Source organism: Dromaius novaehollandiae, chromosome Z (assembly GCF_036370855.1).
Source record: "Dromaius novaehollandiae isolate bDroNov1 chromosome Z, bDroNov1.hap1, whole genome shotgun sequence".
Taxonomy (NCBI): Eukaryota; Metazoa; Chordata; class Aves; order Casuariiformes; family Dromaiidae; genus Dromaius; species Dromaius novaehollandiae.
In genome coordinates this window covers 73,988,912-74,010,719 of record NC_088132.1, presented here as the reverse complement: position 1 = coordinate 74,010,719, position 21,808 = coordinate 73,988,912, and the positions used below count along the sequence as shown (strand labels likewise).

General features: G+C 52.7%; 1 protein-coding gene across 1 annotated transcript; it reads right to left on the bottom strand.

Moving 5' to 3' along the window:
• Positions 1–17,654: 17,654 nt before the first annotated feature.
• On the bottom strand, positions 17,655–21,596 carry LOC112988028 (C-C motif chemokine 19-like). The gene is made up of 4 exons (XM_026108229.2): positions 21,439–21,596; positions 20,025–20,148; positions 19,575–19,671; positions 17,655–18,769 (listed from the first exon to the last, which is right to left on the bottom strand). Exons 1-4 carry the CDS (start codon positions 21,494–21,496, stop codon positions 18,749–18,751), a joined length of 300 nt encoding a protein of 99 aa, XP_025964014.1. The 5' UTR covers positions 21,497–21,596; the 3' UTR covers positions 17,655–18,748.
• Between the last annotated feature and the right edge of the window lie 212 nt (positions 21,597–21,808).

Here is a 21,808-nt window from a genome sequence, read left to right as displayed (position 1 = left end):
GGCCCTGGGGCCAACTGGCATGGGACAGCTGGCCTCTGCGCTATTAAACTCTCTCACCCTCCCTGGCTTCATCCATGCTGCCTACTGGGAAAGGTGCTTGGCCTCAGGTGGTTGTTTGGTGCAAGGCTAGTTGACGTGGGCCAAAACCTGCCAGGAATTGTGCTGAGGATTTTTCAGTGTGGACAATAGTGTTCCAGCATGTGGGAACATTTGCTTCATTTACTCCCATCCCCACAGCTTAATGACCTGGGGTGGACACCGCTACATCTTCAGGGGCTACCGGAAGGGAAGCTTAGACTCCTGCTCATACTGCGGCTAAAGATGACGGCTGAGCTACAGAGCCCATAGGGACTAAGCCCAACGCAAAAGAACAAATGTAAGGAAATGTACAGTTCATGTGCCACCATTGCTCAAACGGCAGCCTGCTGTGACCAACAGAAGGAGACACCAGCAGGAACCAAGGCCTCAAAGTTAAGGAAGGACAAAGGAGACAGCATTGTCTGTGGCTAGGTCCTGCGGTGGGTTAGCGGCCTCCACTTCCTGCGGTATTATATCTGTGTGTGTTTATTCCTGTTGCATAAGCACTTGGGCTCTGCTCTAGGATCAAGTTCTGCCATCAATAATATTTTGATCTACCCTTTTTTCTCACCTTGCAGCAATTCCTAAGCTGTTGTCTGAGGGTCCGTGGCAGAGCCATCAAAATCTGACGGGTGATCTGCAGACCTGCTTCACTGATACAGTGCACTCTGCTCTGTAGGATTTCCTGGAAGCCCATAAGAGATTTAAGGGCTGACAGAGGTCTGGAGACCAAAGAAAAGGGTACCAGTACTTGAAGGATCTTGCTTTCATTTCCTCTTGAAGGCAGTGGGAACTGGGGCAGCCATTTCAAAGAAAAAATCTCTAAAAGGATCTGCTGCCTTCTCTGGGGTACTCACGGCAAAGGGAAATGAAAGTTCCCAGCACATGCTCTGACACAAGCCACTGCCACCACTACTGTAATTCCCCAGTTTAATAATAATCCCCACATCCTTCCTCAAAGTACAGCTGGGATCCTGAAATGAAGAAAATCCAGAGAACAATTCCACAGAAGAAGGCCAGGCATCGTGGTGATGGCCAGCAGCTGAAAATCAAAGACAGCATGGCAAGGAGGGGTGCTGCCCAGCCAGGCTTCACTGCTATTGCCAGCAAAGGAAGCTGGGTCGCTTGGTGTCTTTAGGATCCGGGCTTTTGTTGCCAGCTGGAGAGCTTCACCAAACAGACACCTGGTCACATCTGAGCAGGGCTACAGCAGCTCCTCTGCCCTGCAGTCCAGTGCTCCTCAATGGCACTTCAGTGTCCTCCATGAGAGAGGAGCAATCAGTGTTCCTGCAAAATGCAGCCGCTGACTTACAGCCTGGCTGATACCATGGGAGAGGAGAGAGGGTAAGACCAGAGGGTGGTGGGTTTGCAAATGTTCCTTTAAGGATATGAACCTGAATTATAACATTGTGACTCTTTAAACAAATACATGCAGGGCTGTGTAATCTGCAAACCTGAGCAGATTATAAAAAGGCTGATAAAGTACTGAGTTCTCCCTTGATCATTTAGTTCTACCTTTGATTTTTTTTTCCTTGAAGACAGTTACCAGACTGAGTCTGTGTATCTTGTACCCAATAAAGACATTAAGATCCCTTTAATCTACTGCTGTGTAACCAGCAGCTTATTTTGCCATAGAGGTAAACAGCGCTGGTGTGAGACATTAGCTGTGCGTGGTTCAGAGCTCATTGAAAAACATCCTTGATTAGATGTGAATTAATCATTGCCATGCACTCACTGTGGGCTTAGCAAGGGTCTTGTCCCATCCAGCTGTAAATCAGGTGGCTTTCAAGCATCCTCACAAAGGTCATGCACAATCTGGTGACAACTGGACAACCACACTCGGAGGATGAGGAATATTTTCACAGCGGGATAAGGGCCGAAGCCAGGGAGCAGCACTAGGGACCATGTTTGGAGCACCAATGTGATGTCACCCTCTATTCCTCACCACAGGCTGGAGCACAGTTTGGAGTGAGGCATCAAGCAGCAGAGGAAGTTGTCCATGGGACTCAGGGATATCAGCCCTGAGCTGATACAGGACAGAAATGTGTTTATTTGTATCATCTTGGGAGCTTAAAGAAGAGTAGCAGAGACATGCTGGGATGGGGATTTCAACTTCCTCCCATACTCGTTGTGTGCTGTACAAATCCTTTTATCATGCGCTCCAGGGTGCATTTGAAGGTATTGTGTGCTCAGCTCCCTTGGCCTCCCCACAAATACCTCTTTGGCTGTCAGAGTTTCAGGAGGCATTTCGATGTTGCTCAGTGTTTGTGCAATAAGAGGAAAGAAGAACTCCCAGAGTGGCAGGAGGTGAGGTTTGTGGACCCATCTCAGCACATCAGAGAGTCCTTGAGATAGTGCCTCTTGCAAAAGACAAGCTCTGTGTGACCAAAGCAGAGCTCCCTGGCCTGGAGGAGCATGGTGGTCTCCTCTTGGGGCTTTAGGACAGTAGAGGGGAAGGAAGGAGCTGACATATTTGCAGTGGCCAATGCTAGCACTCAGCATGATGGCTTGAGTTTCCTGCACACTGCAAGGATCGTCAATGCTCAGACTACAGGCATGTGTCAGCCATGCGTGCCAATCCACGCTATGCAGGAATCACCACTGTTGTGGATGGTGTTTGAGATTCAAACCTACTTTGGGCCCCAAAGCAAAAGCCACTCCCCTTCCTAAAGAGTTTACAGTCTCCCCTAAGTAGACAGGCCACAAGTGGGAGAGTAGATCTGCCACCCTTCTACTCCATTTTCCCTGGGGGGAATGGGTGTCTTTCCAGAAGATGATAAGCATGCACGCTCTTGCCCCTCCAGAAATGGTATGTGAGATGCAGTAACTGCGGCTGTAAAAGACTTAGGTGGATGGCAGGCATCACTCAGAGCAGCCCCTTACTTTGTGCACAGCTCTGAGGCTTGCTGTGTTCACCGTGTGCATTCCTGTCATGAGAAATCACTTTCTTTTCAAACTAAAAAAAAAAAGCTTAAAATGTGGTGGAGTGACCACATTAGCAGTTTTCTGGGTAACAGTCAGCTGCTAGTGTGGTCCAGGCTGCTCAGAAATGCTGTACCAGACCTGCTACCTCAGCCTCCCTGGGCAGCAGGGATAAACCATTTCTTCACTGTAAGGAGCTGGAGGGGACCATCACCATGAGCAAATGGTAGTGCAGGGAGTGCATAAAAAGACTGTACAACCTCATCCATCATGTCCTGAGTCCTGGGCCCCCCTGGATGGCTGAATGCCCTCAGGCGCAGTCCTTTCCAGTTTGCTTTTCCTGGTTGCCAGCTCCTGTCAGGCTCCAGGATGTGCTGACACATGCGCATGGCCAGGAAGAGCTGGAGGATAGCCTTGGACTCTGACCACCCAAACAAAGGCAAGAAGCAGCTCAGCAGTGCCTTCCTTCTCTTTCCCAGTGGGTGGCTGGCTTTTTCTGCCGGCTGGGATTTTTTGGAGAGGCAAGATCATTTGGTTCAGCATTGTTCAGGCAGTGCTGGGAGCCAGGGGAGTTCTTGCCCTGCCGGACGCCAGGTCAAGGAGCTGGCATGCTCCCTCCCAGACAAAGTTTATGGCTCCATCTGCAGCTGCGCCACTTCTTTGGGATGTGACAAGCACTCGGTAGGTGAAAACCTCCCGGGGACCAAGGATAGGGCCGCCTGGCAGCGCTCCGCTAGCCCAGCACTGCTGGTACCCCTCATCTTGGCACACAGCCCCGTTTCCCAAACTCAGACCCTCCCTGCTCTCCTGAGATCCCTCAATCCTGACCCTGTTATCATTGGCCTCCTTGCACATCTCTGCACCAACATACAACAGCTCCCCATCTTCAGCCAGGTGTTTGCTGCCCACATGAGTGTTAGACCTGATTCCTGCATTGCCTTGTGCAGTCCTGGCTCATTTTAATCCTACCTTAATTAAACCAAAGCTTCCCACTTACCCACACAGTTGCTCTGCCTGGTAAATCCTGCCCAGAGGGGTGCATCATGAGGCACATGGGAGTGGGAGGAAGGTTGCAGGCAGAGATGCCATTTGGTTTTGGCAAGACCAGAGGAGGTGAGGATTAGTGAGGGAGGTGGATAACTCAGAGGGTGAGGGGATGCTGCAGCAGGGTTTTTCGAAAGAGTGGTGATTAGGGTCCTCAGTCCTTTGGAGAGCTGCTTGGGTACCTGATGGGACTGGATGTGGGACAATAACACAAAATATGGGAGCAGGTTAATGACATTCACTGGTAATTCATAGGAATATCAAGGTATCTTAGAGCAAGAAATGAATGTAATAGATATGGGATGAAATTTAGCAGTGAAAAGGGCATAGGACACAGCCTAAGGGTGGCTGTCCTGGGTCAGGGCAGAGGCCATATCACTCTGGATCTCTCTCCAGTAGAGACCACTACTAGATACATAAGAAAAAGCACAAGAAACAGAGTAAACCAGAGTTATCCTTCTCTACTCTCCCCTCCCAGGTTCCAGCAGTCACTAGCACAGGAACTTGCCCAGGTGAAGCTTGCATGGGACCCAGGTGTTCAATGTGCAGCAGTGTACCTACCCTGATGAGTTTGACTAGTCCCTGGCTGAGCATCTGGCCCCCCCAGCACCCTGCGCTGCAGAGTGTGAGAAGGGCACTCTCATTTCTTTTAAATTTGCAACCTGATCATTTCAGGGATAGACACAGATCATTTCAGGCCCAGGTAAAACACTATCGCAAGGGCAGCTGGGCTGGTCCCAGGAGCACTGCAGTGGGACATGAGGCTGTTTCTAGCTGTGGAGGCAGAGGATGCTGGGTTGGCTCCCAGGAGTGGGAGAAGGAGGCTTTGAAAGCTCTTCATGGTTTGCAGGGGGGCCAGCGCACTTCCAAGTGGGTTCTGGCACAGCTGTCAGCACCAGGAAAGGGGAGATGAGCTCAGTGGCCATGTGGGCTTCAGTACTACTCTCCCAATCTGCAGGCCAGAAGTTCCTCGGACCTGCTCCCTGGGACCTCGCAAGAACTTCCCCATGTAGTTCAAGAGCCCAGCTAAGACTGCGGCTGTGCTTGGAGCCTCCTTTGTTTTCCCATCACTCTGACTGCTATCCTGAGGCCTCTCCCCTCTGTTTTCTGTAACAAAGGATCCACAAGCAAGTCTGTGCGGCAGGGCACACAGCCAGCCTGCCTTATCAGACACAGAAGAGCTAGCCAGGGACTTTCCACTCTTTGCTCTTGTGCCCTGGTAGGAATACCAGCCTGATACAACATTTGCTTCAGAGACTTCCCCAGATGTCCTGTCCTGTGCTGCCTTTGCCCTTCTGACAGCTCTGTCCCCACTGACTCTGACTTTGCTCTCTCTGACTACTTGTTCCTGGTTCTGATCACCCTCTGCCTGGAAATCCTCAGGCAGAAGTGTCCCACAGGAAGGCTGGGAATGAAAACATTGCCTCTCAGGCGTCCTCCAGCTCTCTTTACCACTGGCACAAACTTTACAATGGGCACAAACTGAAACACAGGCAGTTCTGTCTGAACATAACAAAAAAACTTCTTTACCGTGAGGGTAAATGAGCACTGGAAGAGGTTGCCCAAAGAGGTTGTAGAATCTCCTTCCTTGGAGATATTCAAATGCCATCTGGACACAATCCTGGGCAATGTGCTCTAGGTGACCCTGCTTGAGCAGGGGGGTTAGACTAGATGATCTCCAGAGGTCCCTTCAAACCTCAGCCATTCTGTGATTCTATAGTACTGTGATTCTGTGTCCATACAGCCAAGAAAAAAGCTTACCTGGGAATTTCTGTGTTTGACTCTTTGTCCATATTGTCCCTGATGGCCTGCATGAGTGTGGCATGGAGCTGCGGACTCTCTTCAGACAAGAGCTGGTATCCAGCTTATCTCCCTTGGCTTTCAGAGCAAGCCCTCGGTAGTAGAGTAATGTGAAAATGTTGCCCCTAACCTGCCATCCATCCTCACACAGACTGTCTGGGATGGGAAAGCCAGCCTCCTGAGGAGGAGAAGCAACACCAAGCAGTTTGGGATGGTTCAGACTGGAAAGTACTGGCCCAGGAAGGGTAATTATCAGTGCACTATACCCAGAAGGCTTGTTTGACTGTGATCAGTAATAGTCTGCAAGGGGAGAGATCCAGCCCTAGGAGGAATTCCCTCCCGGACTGAGCTATGAGGGGAGAGAGCAAAGACCCTCCTGAAACCCAGCCAGAGCTCTTGCAGAAAAGCACTGTAGGGTCACGTTTGCAGGGCTGGGGTTAATGCCCTGCCTGAAAGAAGCAGCTGTCTGCTTACATTTGCCTGCATGCAGAATGGGAAAGGTTGCAGCCTCAAAATGGATGATGCAAGTGAGGCAAAGCCCCTGGAGACAGTCAGGAGCTTCTGCTCTGCACAGGCATGTCCCAACAGCCAGCACAGCCTGTGATGAATGTCCGGGCATGTTCTGGTGCACCACAGCTCCCCAGCATTTACTTTAGACAGCAGTAGCAAAAGGAAGACAAATGAGATCCAGAGAAACTCAACCTGCCGTTGGCCTCTTCTGTCTCCATTTGCATGTATCTTTTCTTCTCCAAGGCCATGTCTCTCTTCTGTTTAGGAGTGTGTCAGTCTTTTGGTCCTATTCCAGGTGTTTCCCCCTCCAGCCATTCCTCATTCTGTTAAAGCGCTGAGCATGGTCACTTCAGGGCCCATTTTGGTCAAAATCCTCTAGGCTCGGATGCCTTTCACCAACCAAACATCACAGCCTCCATTTGGACCTGCCCACAGGGCTAGGCAGTGCAGATTTCCTGCCAGCCAAACTCTCATGACTGTCTCCCACTCAGAAATCCTCATCTTGAATCTCACAAGGGTAGAAATAAAACCACCAGGTAGATGGGTCCCTCACTGAGCTCTCTGGAGAGAGAGAAAAAGCACTGTAGGGCTCCCCCCTTCCCAAGACATCAAGTCCTGACCCTGCTCCTGAGCATGAGGCTATATGTCAGGAGCCTGGCAAACATTCAGCTATGGCAGCCACTTTGGGGGAAGGAGCTTGTGCTTGGGATCACTATGTTTTAAAGTAATTTCCTTGCCCAGGAGCACTTTCCATGCCGGGTGGGATGAGGGGTGCAGTCAACAGACTGAAGGAGAGACAGTTCTGGAGGCCAGTGCTGCAGCACGTCTCCATGCCGTAACCACACAGCAGTGTGATGGGAGATGGGGCCCCAAAAGGCCTCCTTTGTAAGAGCAAAAGGGTTTGTAACACAGCTGTCTCCCCACCTTCCATTTGTCCAGGCTGTTTTGACGAAAAACTGCATGCACGTATGTGCGGCATCCAGATGACGTGAACCAGAGACACCCACCCCTAACACAATGCAGATCTCATGCCCTCTCTAAGCTCCTTGTATCTTCTTAAGACTTTGCACCAGAGCTGGCTCGAAAGCCTGGGGGAGAGGCAAGGAAGAAATGTGATCTGTCTTGGAGTGAGAGAGTGCCATCCTGTCTGCTGGATGGGCGAACTGCTCCATCTGGGGCAGAACAAGCAGTGGAGCAAGGTGTGCCCAGCACTGACACATGCCTGCCATTTGGAATAAGCATGCCAAAACACTCAGCTCCACCACGATTCCTCCGGCAGATCTGTGGGGAACCTAGGCTTGCAAGGACAGGTGGTCTGGAATACATTTGGCGAGATGGGAACAGCATGTCCTGCCAGCCAGCTCTCCCACTTCAAACCAGCCTTCATTTATCTCTGAATGAGGCACCACAGCTGCTTTCAAAAGTCATTTGATGCTAAACTCTTTGGCTCCACATTTCCCCTGAAGAGCACTTTTCTCTCTTTGGGTTGCTTTTTTTTCCAAACTCAAGTCTCAAACTGTGCTGGTGAAACAGATCCAAAGCTGCCAAAATCCTTGCCACCAGCACAGTAGCGTGTGGCCCAGATGGTCCCCAGTGACAGTAAGGAAGTCATTTTTCACTGCTGAAGACTTTCACTCTGCTATTGGCATCTGCAGAGCCTGCTTGCCTTCAGAGGGGATTCGAGGACATAATGCAAGATCTGCATCCTTCAGCTGGGCCTGCCAACCTCTTTGCACACTCTCAAGACAGTTTCATGCCATAGGCATTAGGTCAGCTCCTGAATTTGCACCAGGGAAGAAGGGCTTCTTGTGGCCATGGGGTGCCTCATGTCACACATTCAAAAGATGACTGGGGAATTCAGAGTGTAACTCTTCCTTTCCACCTCCTCCTTCTAGAGGGATCCCCAAGATCACATTCTCTGTGACTTCATGCAGCCCTTGGAGAAATAACATAAGCCAGAGAAAGCCCACCTCTCCCACTGGGAACCCAGTAGACCAGAATAGGCCAGTGCTGCTTAAATTGTTCCAACAAGCAATGATCTAATTGTAAAAGTTTCCAGCAATGAAGACAGCATTTCCCTAGCTGCCTCTTCTGGATAAATGAAATTTCCCCCTAATGTCTGACCCCAAGGTCTCCTGTGATTTCATGTCATACCAAAAGTAAACTCAGAGAGTAGTTCCTTCACTTCCTTTTTGCAGCAGGCTTCTGTGCGTTTGGAGACCATCTTATCTCTTCCTAGAAGCTTCTTGCTTCTGCAGTAAACCCAGCTCCTTCAGTCTGTGCTTACAGTCCAGGGTGTCCAGACCTCTGACCAGTCCTGCTGTTCTTCACAATCCTTCTAAATAATCTCACACCTTTCCAAAGCCCAAATGTCCCATCCCCTGCTCTTCTCCAGGACCACCTATCCAACTAAGAGTGGATTATGAAACTCCTGTAACACAGGATCACTTGTGAGTAATGCCCAGGATCCTCAATGAACATGGCTCAGAGGTAAATTAAAATGTGGTCCTTGCAGGAGGGAAGGGGGCAGAGTCTGGCTTAATTGATAGCAATCTACAGGATTTATACCCCGTCTTCCACATCCCAATAGCTGCAACGCTGTCCCCATTTCTCCATTCACCACTGAAACTGCTTCCAGACTGAGCTGCAGCTTTGAGCACTTCTTGGTATGAGGCTGACTCACCAATGGCTCTTTATGGTCATTATTTGCTTTGGTCCACACTAGCACAGAATGCTAGAAGATGCTCATTTTTGCCACAAGCCACCTGCATTTGATTTCCTATCAGCAAGACTAGTTAGTAGTCTGGCTTGAAACCAGGCCAGGGTGGAAAGAGCTTCCCTCCAACCATCCCCTGTCATCCTTTAAAATATCTATGGTTCCTAGTGTTTGTGCTGAGATACGGGGCAATACAACCCAAATAGGGCAGATCATCCCTAACCCAAGTGAGAAATGGCAACGAAACCTGGCAACCCTGCAGCCTCCAACACTGGCAATTCCCTGGAGGTAGCTGGCCTTGGCCAGGGTGGGGAGAGGCAGATGCTGGAGAACTGTGCAGCAGCTGGGAAATGAAACCAAGAAGCACTGTGAGAAAAGGGTGAATCTGTGGCTGTAGCGTATCTGGGACACTTCTGCTTTTGTTCTTTGCAATATAGTGGCTGTCATCCATCACTGTAAATACTGACCAGTGCCTTTCCAAAAGCCTCATCAAATAAATAAAAGATGGTGGTGGGAAACCACAAGTTGCAGGGTCTTTCAAGAAAAATGCTTGAGTTCTTTGCCAAAGACCACCTCAGAGGCTCAGAAGACTCCCAATAGCAAATGTTCCCTCTCTGGAGCATCATCTCCCCAGAGACAGTGGAAATGGATGGCTTGATAGTTTAAACAAGATTAATGAATGTGCATGTAAACAAAGTCACTGACAGTGTGGGGACAGTCAGTGCACAGCCTAGCAGAAGAGGGGTTTTCCCAGCCAAAACGTCTGCAAGGAGTAAATCTTGCTTTCTGTGGGAAAGCAGAGAAGAGAGAGATGTATTTGGTGGAGGGAGCAGACTGAAGGCTGCAGAGGGTGAGCCTCCCACGCCAAGTAGCTGTACTGCACCTTTAGCCGTGCTACAAATCTGCACTGAGACAACACAGCTGCCTGGGGCCTAAATCCCTTTAGAGAGCCACAGAATGGCCACCACTCAGGCAAAGCCTGGGGCAGAGGGGACCAGGGCCAAATCAGCATCGCTAGAATCACCAGAAGACCCGTTTTTATCCCTGAACCCTGTGTCATAGATAGCCTTTGGAGAAAGGCTCTTTCAGCATGACCCAGAACCACCCCGCATCCCACCCTCATCCATGAGGGGCAGGGAGAGGTCTAGACCCATTTATGGGCTCCCCTGGTCTCCCTTGAGCCACCTGCCTCCCCCTGCTCTGCCTTTGGTGGACATAACACACCTCAGGCAGGCAAGGAGGTGTCCTGGAGCAAAGCCTCCTCAGCTCATTGAGGACCCATGTGATCTCAGTTCCAAATACTGGTGAGGGGGACAGAAAGTGGGCACCACAAGGCCAAGCAGAGAGAGGGACAGAAGACCTCAGGATTAGACCCTTGCACTAGCTAGAGCTGAATAAGGATCCCAGGAAGCAGCAGTCTTCTGGCTGAGATGGGACTTATCCCAACAGATCTTCTACAGAAGAAACAGAGCAACCTCAAGGCAATCCTTTAAGGTGTATAGGCTGGAGGTAATTCCAAGATATTCCTGGCCTTACATGTCCGAGACCACTGTCAGGGAGGCCACGTTCATTTCTTTCCAGCCCCAAGGAGCAACATGAGCCTGCAAGTGAGAGGAGAGTTCCTGGGGCACCAGTGTCTGGGGAGGGCAAACACAGGCTTTTGAATCCCAGATGGCCTCAGGTAATTTCCCAGCCCTGGTTCTCCCTCTCCATGGCACAAGCCTATCCTGAGGACAGGTCCTGCAATGGCCCATGGCTTGAGGCATGAGGCAACCCTCCTCTGGGCTCATGGCTTAATCCAGGACGGTGACACATGCGTACAGCCAACAGTCCCAACCACGCTGCAACTACCACTGATTTAGGAGCGCTCTGCCAACCCAGTTTGGAGGTAGAGCAAATTGGGCCCATGCCTTTTTCATTTTCAGGCCAGGCTGCCTTCCCTTGGGCAAAGAGCAAACTCACGGACAGCTACTGAGGTGCAACATGTTTTATTCCCAATAACCAGTGGCCAGGAGAAACAAGAGCAATCAAAGCTTGTCAGGAACTCTCAAACGCTGATTTATAGCTCAGCATGCAAATTCCAGACAAGCTTACCTATGGCTCAGCTCAACCAAGCACAAAATCAGGAGGGAAAGGTGGGGAATGTCACAGCAAATGGCATTGAGCCTCCCATTGCTGCCTGATGGTTTATGGGGAGGGATGTCTAATAGGTACTTTCCAGAGAGATTCCTGGCAGCAGGACAAGTCTCCTGTTCGTTTGTCCTCTTGGTTTTCTCCTTAGTCTTTAGGTTCTAGTGCTACTGTGCATAGCAAGAAGATGGGTGTATCTGAGAACAGAGAGGATGGCCAAGCTTGGTTCCCTGCTCCCCTTCCAAAGGGCGATCTCAGCCCTGGGAGCTCAGCCTGTCTCAGGCAAGGGTGCACCTGGCTTGTGACTGAGCCAACACTACAATGAATTGGAGTATCAGCTCCTTGCAAATGCACAGAAATGAGCCCTACGTGGGTACAAGAATCCTCATATCAGGCAACTTCTGGGCTCAGTTTGATTCCAGGGACCTGAGCCATGCTTTCAGGTTGGATTAGAAAAGCATCCTGGTCCCCTGCTCCAGTCCCGGGGATCATCAACCAAGCAGCCAGACCACACCAGTGTGGGGGGAGTCTCCAGGGCACTCCCCAGTGTGTGGTAGAATAGGGGGCACCGTGGCCTTTCCCCTGCCAGAGGAACTGGCAACGCTTCACTGCCGTTCCTGCCCTCTGGTATATGCTCTTGCACTGTTTTACACTGCCTAACACTTGTGAAGAAGACTGTGATCATAACCCCAGATCTGATCTGCAACACATGGCTGGGGATGGGCCAGAATTATGGGAAACCCACCTCCCTGCTTCATTTGAGTTATTTCTTTGTTTGGAGGAGTCTGACCAAACATCCAGGCACTGAAGGGCAGGGTGAAACTGAAAAGCTGGTGGAGAAACAAAACTAAAAGCTCTGGTCAGGGGTAGGCTCTGCACAGATCCAGGAAGGGACTGGGAAGCCCCAGGCCCAGCATTTCCAGGCAGGTGAGTGGGGTATTGCCAGCCACCACTGTTTGTGGGTGATGAGAGCCGGAGATGGCTGGGTCATCGGCAGGATGGGGCTGGGCAGATGGGCAGACGCTCATGCAGTGCTTTGGGGTCCTGAGCTCCAGCTGGCCATGCTCCCTCCCTGCCAGGGCACAACCGCCCTGTCCTGTGGGCTCCCCAGTGCAGTCGTCTGCCTACAAAATGTCCAGATTTGCCTGTGCCCTCTGCTTTCTTGTGCCAATGAGGAGCTACTGGGACACAGCTCCCATCCCTGTGGGTGCAGCCCTGCGTTCTCTGTATCTGCTCCCAGGAAGTGCTGGAGGATATTCAGCCACTTTTCTGTGTTTGCTGATGGTGTGAGCTCGATGTGCTCTATTCTGCAAGTAGGTATCTGCATGCAGGTTGAGCATCCGGCAAAACCCTGCAAGACCCTCTGAGTCCCAAAGAGCCTGAGACTTGTCCTGTCGCAGCAAGGGCTGGCTGGAAGGGAAAGTCCCTCAGATGTGGGAGGCCCAAGCATCTGCCATGCCCAGATATGTAAAAGGCCATTTGAAAGAGGACAGAGCCTGAGGGTTTGCTATGTCTCAGGATGGGGTAAAAAATGGCCTGCTACATTTGTAGCAATGTAAGATTAAAATTAGCAAGCGGAAAACCTCAAAACCTTTGTGCAGTCTGTGTAGGGATGAAACAGAAGGTCCATCAATACAGGGTTAAAAGCAGGTTATATGATCATGCCACAGGACATGGACGGTGGGTGCATTCAGCTCCTAAAATCCCTTCCAGCTCCACACTTCTCCATGCTCTGTCTCCTGTGAGCAAAGGCGAATGTGTTCCTCCAAGCCCTCATGCGAACAGCCCACCTAATGAGGCAGACTGGCCCCGAGGGGACCTGGGGATCGGTACAGAGCCTGGGCAACAGGTTCCTCCAGGCCAGGGTAAAAGCTGTAGCTAAACAAGCTTCTTGTCAAACACTGGCTCTCTGATGCCCTTTGTGAAATGAGCTGAGCAGATCTCAACTGACCATGCACCATCTGGAGGATGGAAGTTCCTCCTGCTTCCCCAGATGCCTGGCTGGGCAATACCACCAGGGACAGTCCAGCCACAGGAGGAGGGCTGCAGGGATGGTGCCAGCCGGAGGGTGAGTCCTGCTCAGGGGCCCACAGCCTGTACTGGCATCAGCCCATGGGACAGATTTCAGCAGAAAGTGTCCAGAGAAGCAGCTCCAGTGACAACATGTTGGAAATGAATTGGGAGCAAGCAGGGGCCTGGGGAGGAGAGATGCCAGTCCTGGATCCTCTCCATCACCCACATGCACTGTTGATTAGGCAAGAGTGAACAATGTGATGAGCAGAGACTAATGGGGCTTTTCTCTTCCTGGCTTCCTGCCCTTCCCAACCATCCGTCAGGTCACATCCTGCCACAACTGCTGAGAGCAGGAAGTCTAGGCAGGTCCCTGAACTCCTGCCAGGCAGGTCCAGAGCTGGTGCCAAGGGAGCTGTGCACATGGAGAGCAGCCCCTTGCCATGGCACCAAGCAGAGGAAAGCACTAGTGCAGGTAACAACCAGCCCTTCCGCAGGCAGACGTGCCTGGGATAAGTTCACAGCTCCCACAGTCACCTCTGCGCCAGGGAGCAATGTGGAGAGGTCCTGTGAGGGCCATGGGAGCTGTTAGCCTGCTGCCGATGCCACTCACCGCACCTCTTTCAGGGGAGGGTGCAGTTTGGCGTAGGGGCAAGCCTCTTCAGCTTCAAGCCTGACTGGGCCCTCTGTGTTTGTCCAAAGAGGAAGGGGGGACTTTTCTCTTCTTGCAGATTTGCTGTGGTCAGTTATTACCATTGGGGTTGGCACTGACTGTGGGTGCTGTGAATCGTGCTAGTCAGAGGGTGAGCAGGAAGTTTCTCCATGCTCCCGCCGCTGCCCCTTGCAGCTCCCCATTGGAAGGGTCAACACTGTCCAGCTCCAGGTAGACAACAGTACAGCTCAGCCACAGGAGATGGCAGGACCGGAGCTCTCCAATCACTCCAGAAGCAAATTTTGCGACATAGGGGTGCCTTTGCTATGGACCAGACACTACCTTCGCTCCTACCCTCTATCTAGGAATGCCACTGCTAGGTTGGACCCTAAGGCTCCAGCTGGGTAGATAGTGCCTGCTGTGTCATGTGTCCCCTGAATGCATTCTGGGAAGCATCCGAGACAGTTTTCACCACATGTGGGAAAGACAGAAGTGCTCTCCTGATCCCAGCTGTGAGACATGGGGGAGAACATCCCAGAACATGTTTAATTTGCTTGCATAGATGCAGCCTTGCTTCTCTTTCCCAGTCTTGCGCACAGTCAGCAGGCAAGGGGTTGTTTTGTCAGCTCCCTTGGAAAGCTTTTTGGTTACAATGTCTTATTAGTCCATGATGTGAGAAACAAGGGTCCCTGACGTGGATAAAGGACTGTGTGTGATTTGATCCATGCTCCAGAATACCTTAAACTGATCCCAATATGACCCTGGACCTTCTGAGGACATGTCAACATCATGTGGCAACGGATCCTCATCCTGCCACACTAACTTCTGCAAGTGAGGTGACGTTAAATAAAAGAATAGGATAAGCATGGTGAGAGAGAGAAAGAAACAGGAAGACTTGGAAGATTTCTACTGAAACTTGCTCTTGGCTGGGACCCAAGGATTTTGACCCAGCAGTGATTTGCCACTTTCTTCAAGGAAAGTGGCTGCTTCCCTCCAAAGAGATCATTGACATATTTTACAAGAAAAACTCACTCTGCAGTTTACTTAAGACATGCTGTTTTTTGACAGATTTCCAAGAGACAGGCTCTGGAGTGGGGACAGCTGCTGCAGGGCTGGAGGAGGAACACCCAGTCTGGCCACATACCTGGTTCAGCCCTGGCTGAGCTGGACCTGCAGCAGGCTCTGCTTTCCAGGACTGCATCTCCTCCTGTCCTTGACACAGCTGCTCCATCACCCAGGGGTCAGGGCAGGCTGGTGGCAGAGCTGGGGCCTGGGTCACCACACATACAAAAGACAAGGACCTGGCAGGGATTTGTGATGTACAGCTACATTGCTGAGATGGGCATGTTTACTGGCCCAAAAGAGCTGGGATCCACAGGCTTTGAAGCCACACTCTTACAGGGAACTTGGCCAAGCAGCCCTGCAAATCCTGACAGAAATTGGGGAACCTGCATCCAATGTCAGGGAGGTTGGTGCAAGCCCCTTCTCCCTCTGCTTTGCAAGGAACTGGGCAAGGCCCCAGAGCACTGTGCTCTTTGCCAGGGTAGCCTCCAGCCAAGGGTGAACCTGATCTGTCTCAGGCTGGCTGCTGCTGTCCCCTCCTGCAGCCTCTGTCCTGCTCTGGGACCCTGGGCACCAGCTGTGGCAGCTCAGTCCAGCCTGAGATCCACCCTGACATCCTCCCCCTCCCCAGGCATGGCCCCTCTCTGGGTGACCAAGCGAGCAGCAGGAAGGCTCCTGCCAAAGCAAGTACCAGTTATTCTCCTTTCGCACTCCTGCTGTTTGTCTTGGCCTCTCTTCCCATACCAGCTATCTTCCTCTTCCTCCTCCTCAGGATTGGGTTTCTGGAGCTGTCACTAAAGCTAATGAGCTGGGACGGAGCTGGTGTGAAGGCTCTGGGAAAGCAAGAGACAGCCGATCCCAGGGCATTACATGTGCTTAGATACCAGGGAGGAGGGCCTGGCGGAGGGGGCCACAATTGGAACCAAAACCTCTGCTACCAAACCAAGGGAGCTAGTGGCCCAGGGGAGAAAAAGGGCCTGCCCTGGGCTGGACAGCCCAGCTTCTGCACCATCATGGTCATCATCCTCAGGACAAGACAGTGGCCATGTGGGCTTCTTTGCCTGGGGATGCTTATTTGCTGGAAGGTGCCGTGCCCCCATCCTGCAGCTGTGATGGTCATGATCCCAGCATCCACCTGCTGCACACAGCCATGGACAAGAGAATCCTGGGAGATCCAAATGTCCCCCTCAAAGCACTAAAGCCCAGCAAAGCATCCAACCCAGCTGGAAGCCCATCTCATACTTTGCCCTGGCCTGGCCCCTGCAGAGGGAAGTGCTGTTTACAGGCCAGTTGCTATAAACCCCAGCTCTTTCTGAGCAGGTCTCCTGCTCATCAGGAAGGTGCTTTGTACCCCAGAGTGGAAGGTGACCAAGCCACAGCCAGTTGAATGAAGCAGGTTGTGTCTGTACCTGCCCTGGACTATTCCTGCTTTTGGGGCCAGCTGGCACAGACCAGTCCATGTCCATAACAGGAAACATCTCCGCCCTCCAAGCAAAGGACTCTCATCCCTCCTGCCTCTCAGGAATGGCCCCCAGAACATCTCACTTCCAGACTGTGCCCAGCTCAATATGGGGCAATGTCGGCTGGCTAGGACCAAAATTGTGCCAGGGACAACACTAATAATTGGGTGAACAGTCATGTTTGACAGCGCAGCCTTCAGCAGGGAGAGCACAGTGTACAACAGTGGCAAGCAGTGATGTCTGCTGGCTGTGCCTAATCCCGCTTGTGCATGTTTGGCCAATGCTTTGGTAGGACAGAACAGTTTTATTCAAATATCGCATGGCCTGGGTGAGAGGAGAGTTCCCAATGTGATGCAATGCCACTTTGGGGCAGCAAGTCCCAGGGCAGACTGACTTATCTCGAGAGACCTTGTTATCCACAGCCCCAGTGCACAAACCCAGGAGAGCCAAGATGCAGTGGCAAAACAACCAGGGACACCCAAGCTCACCAGTGACATGGGGTAGGAGCCTGTGGATGCCCTCTATGACTTGTTCTTGAGCATTCCCAGAAGCAGGGGCCCTGGGGTCTTTACCAGCCTCAGTTTCCCCAAAATCTCTTTCCTGTCCCTGGCACCCCAACTGACAGCTAGCACTGAGTCACCAGGGAATTGGAAGATCTGAGTCATGTTGTGCCTCAGTTTCCTTTTGACGCAAGGGCAAAGCTCCTGTTCTTACAGCTCCGTGGCAGGTGCTACTATTTGGTATCTGCGCTCTTTCCCCCTCGCTGCTGTCCATGACCTGTCAGAGCACTCCTGCACCTGCATGACCCAAGGCATCTGCCCATGCTTCCAACAGCAGCCCATGTCACAAGCTCTGCCACCTGGGAATTGGGGAGTGCTGGCCTGGCAGCCATGCAGCGGGATTGTAGAGGTTTGGTCTGCACGGTGCAATACTCCCACACTTTCCCCTTCGCCCCATCTCTGCCATGCAGCACAGCCTCCCAGGGACCTGCTCAAGCAGCCTTGTCTACTGGCACAGAGCAGGGCAGCAGCTGGACCACAGTTTTGAGGTACCCCTGGAAAAGATCTGAAGCCCAGCTCCTGGAAGAAGTGCCCTTCACCTCTCTGAAAGTCCCTTTTCCTTTTCCGGTGCCCAGCTCAGCCTCTTCATCCCCATGCTGTAGCAGGGAGCACTGACTGCAAGCAAACCCTGCAAGGCACTGCCTCATCCCCATGCTCGTGGCTGGCTTTGGGACTCAAATACAAGGCAGGCCAACTGCCTATTTGGGTTTTTTAAAATTTATTTATTTAACAAAATCATAGCAAAATAAGAAAGAGAGAGAGGAAGCAAGTTACACCCATAATCGTTGCCTCAAACAAATCTAGCAGCAAACACCTGAGCGTGGTGTGAATGCTGCTCACACATCGCTGCCCAGGCAGGAGCTCGGGGCTTTGGGAAAGGGAAGGGGAAGTGAAGCATCAGTAACTGGCCTATTTCCAAACCACTGCCCCCGGGAGTCAGCACACAAGTTGTCACCATCACGCCAGTGCCCATCATTCATTTCCCTCAGGCAGGTGAGACCATGGGACAAGCACTGCAGTGGATGGCAGCGTCACACTGCAGACACCCGCTGATGGCAGAGCTGGGCAAACCCGGTGCATTTTTGCTGGGCTGCCACAGATACTAGCACTGCCATTACTGGCTCCATGAAGAAAGGGCAGGAAAGGAAAAACTGCAGGGATGCTGGGGCTTGAGAGAGGAACCACATCAGCTGTGCTGTGCTCTGAGGGGGTCTGGGTGATGCTCAGTGAGAGACAGGCACTGTGCATGGCTGCTGAGGGGCATCCCTATCCCTCCCCATGGCCCCTGCACTGTCCTGCCCTGACAGCCCCTCCTGGGCTACAGAGGAGCTCCGACCCAGGGATGGGAATGGAAACAAAAGGGAACAGGCCTGTGATGGAGGTCACGGCTGCTGCTCCGAAGGGAAGGCTGAGACCCCTCAAACTCGTCTTGCAGAACAATCCACCAACCAGCTTCCAGCCAGTTTCTGAATGTGGTGGAGGTGAAACGCCGAGACTTGGGGATGCCATAGCCCACATGCCGCTTTGGCTTGTGGGGTTGCCCCTTGCCGGGGGCTCAGTGCTCAGTCCAGCAGCTCCTGACTCAGCCTGACGCATGTTTCTCAATCACACCAGAGACAGAGCGAAGAAGAGAGAGCAGGCAGGGCTCTGCGCAGCCCCGCGCACTGGCACATGTCCTGAGGAGGGTCGGCTGCGTACCCTGCGCCTGGAAAGGGAAGCAGGCCGGCTTCACAAGCTTCAGATTCATGGATGGGAGCTGGCCCCAGCTACAGGCATCGGGGCCAGCCGCAGGCTTCTTTGGAGTCTATATGACTTGAGATTTGGCCTGGGGAAGTGAAAAACCCAGCAGCAGGTGAGTGTGATGCCTCAGGGGCAGGAGTCCCTTCCCTAGGGTCTGGGCAGTCACTGGGGATTTCCTCCTCTGGCCAAGCCACGGTGACAAAGCAGAGGGGACGGGTGCCTGCATCTGGTTACAAAAGCACTGCAGCCTCATCCTGGGCATCCTTGCACAGGGTCATAAGTCTCCCTTGGCATCCAAATTTCCTGGACTGCCAAGGGATGGGCACTGCTGTGAGAAACTAAATCCTGCAAAAAAAGATGCAGAGAGGTGCAGCCAAAAAGGTGAGGGCTGCTTTGCTCCTCTTCCCCAGCCTTCCCAAATCACAGCAGTGCCACATCTGTGCGGCAGTGTGGCATACTGGGAGCTGGTAAGGTCATGGTCATGCCTATGAGGACTTGCAGAGCATCCACTAAACTCATTGCAAACTGTCTTTTTGTCCTTGTGAAGATGTACATGTTGCATCTCAGCCCAGGGAGGCCCTGGAGGCAGTCACCTTTCCCAGTCTGACAGAAGGTAGTTACTGGGTACAACAGTGCCAGGGCCAGATTTATTTCGCATGGAAGAAGGATTGCAGAGGGCACAGACTGGTCCCACTTTGAGGGAGGAGGGATGGAGACTGAGATGAATTATCCATTCCTATCCATGGTATGCTGCAACAGTCCCCTGGCTCTGGCCAGCATCCCAATCATACTGGGAAAATACTATTTGGTGTCAGGTTAAACCCACCCATGGGCTGCTCCAATGCCCAGCCACAGAGCTGAGCCAAGGCAGGCTGAGGGCCAGCTCTTACCTTCCTGGCGGAGCTAGCGTCCAGCTTCTCTCGAAGGCGAATCACCCATGGGGCTTGCAGGGGGGCACAGAGGCGCTTGCCCCTTGTGGTGATGAACCTGCCAGGCCGACGGAGAAAAAAGATGACCTGAGCGGGGTGCCAAGGGGATGATCCAGCAGGACCTGAGCGCTCACCCGCCGGCTCCGCCACCGCCCTGGCACAGGACTCAGAGCAAAGCACTGCCTTCCTCTGCCCTGCCTTGAGATGAGTTTCTTCCCTGTCTTTTTTCCCTGGTGTTCCCCTCCCAGCAGGTCTGTCCTGCTCCGTTTGGGCCTCTGACCTTTCCCCATCCCTTTCCATTCCCTCGCCTCCAAACTCAGCCCCATCTCTCTCTACACTCTCCCTCCACCCTGCTCGGCCTCCCTCCCTGCAGAGTCCTTCCCTGGGGCATGGCTAGCTTGGGTTTCTTACACTGTGGCAGGGATGACGCAGCCATCCTGCACCAGCTGTATCCAGTAGTCCTGCACTATCCGCCCTGGGATGTGATTCTCACTTGTCCGCAGGCAGCAGTCCACGACGTTGTTCCCACCGGACACTGGGGGAGGAATGTAACATGTGGGCTGAGGTTGCTCCCCACGGGCTGGCTGCAGCTTCACCACCCCCAGGTGCTCCTGCCAGTCTGAGCTCCCTGCACCCTGGGCCCCTTGGGAACAGCACTTGTGCAGTGAGTTCTCTGTGCTCAGCCAGGATGAGCTCAGGAGCAACAAATTGGGCTGGAGTATGAAAAGCAGGAGTGATTTCTGGCTGGGGAATATTGCTCTTGTCTAAGCAGGTGGACTCAGAGTCCATGTGAACCGTGGCCCCACATGCTACAGGGCTGCCCCACACGGAGCTGAGCAGGATGGTGCCCATGCTAGCCCAGTGCAAAGCTCAGCACTTCCACTCCCACCACGAGCCATGCCCTTGCACACAGCCCTGACTGCAAATGCACACTCGAGTTTTATTGGACCCACTCCCTCACACTGGGAGCCCTTTGCCTCCTTCCGACAGAAAGCAAAGAAAGCGAGAAACAGCAGGCTGGAGGAGGGCACCACCCCTCCTGCACACGTGGCTCACTCCTGCATCCCCGGAGCCAGCGCCTGCCAACTGGGCAGGGCAGGATGAAGGCATTCACCTGGCTCCGGGGCACTGTGATACAGACACTGAAGACACCTGTCCCCGAGGGGCCAGGAATGATTTTGTCTGTATTTGCTTAAGCTATGCCTGCTTTTACAATCACCCTGTTACCAGTTCACTCCTCACCGATCAGTCCTGTTACGGCTGACTGTCTGAACTTCTTGGCAGGGTAGGGGAGCCCAACCATCCTCCAAGCAACTGCAGTATTTACTGTTAATGCCTAGCAGGGCTGGCAATGCCCTGGGATTCTTATGCCTCCCCGCAGCCTTGCAGACTCAGGAGATATTTGCTCATGCCTAGGCTACCCCACACCAAAGATGCAGCTTCATTTCCAGCACCAGGGAGGAACACATTTCCCCTGGTGTGCGCCGGGGTACTGCGTCCACAGCAGTTCTGCTCTGGCAGGGGCACATGGGGCTGAGGCAATCCCAGCCTGATCTGCACAGACTGGGCTGGGGCACTGGGAGGCAGGATTGCTCCACAGCCTTTCCCAAGCCCAGCCTTCCCTCCCTTATGCCCTGCAGGATCCCTCCTGGACTTCGGGCAGGACAGTCTCACTGGGATAGGATACAAGCAGAGGACACAGGAGGGCTGTAACAGAGTCCCGGTGATAGGTCCCTCTAAATGTCTGCTGCAAACCCAAAAGGAGACAAGAAGCTGGTTCCTCCCCCCTTCTGCAAGCAAAGCACCTCGAGAGGTTCCCTCTTACCGTTCAGGACACATCCCAGGACCAGGAGGCTGAGGCACAGCAGATGCAGGTGCTGCATTTTGCCACTGACTTCGGGCAGAGGATGGGCTGGGAGCCGGCAGTGGTCCTCCAGGCAGGAGAGGTGAGCACTCTTCACTGCTTCTCTGCGCTCTGATACTCGTGCACCACTGCCTATTTATCCTTCCAGTCTGTGGCTTTCACTTTCTTTTGGAGAAGAGAGATGGGAAGTCGCAACAAGTCTTGCCAGAGGCTGGATTTCAATCTTCGAGCAGTTCCCGAAGGTCCCAGCTGCCTTCCCTGCAGCTGCTGTCTGGCCCGAAGGCAAACACCTTTCTGCCCTCCCCGCTGCCGGCAGCCTCGGCACAGGCCT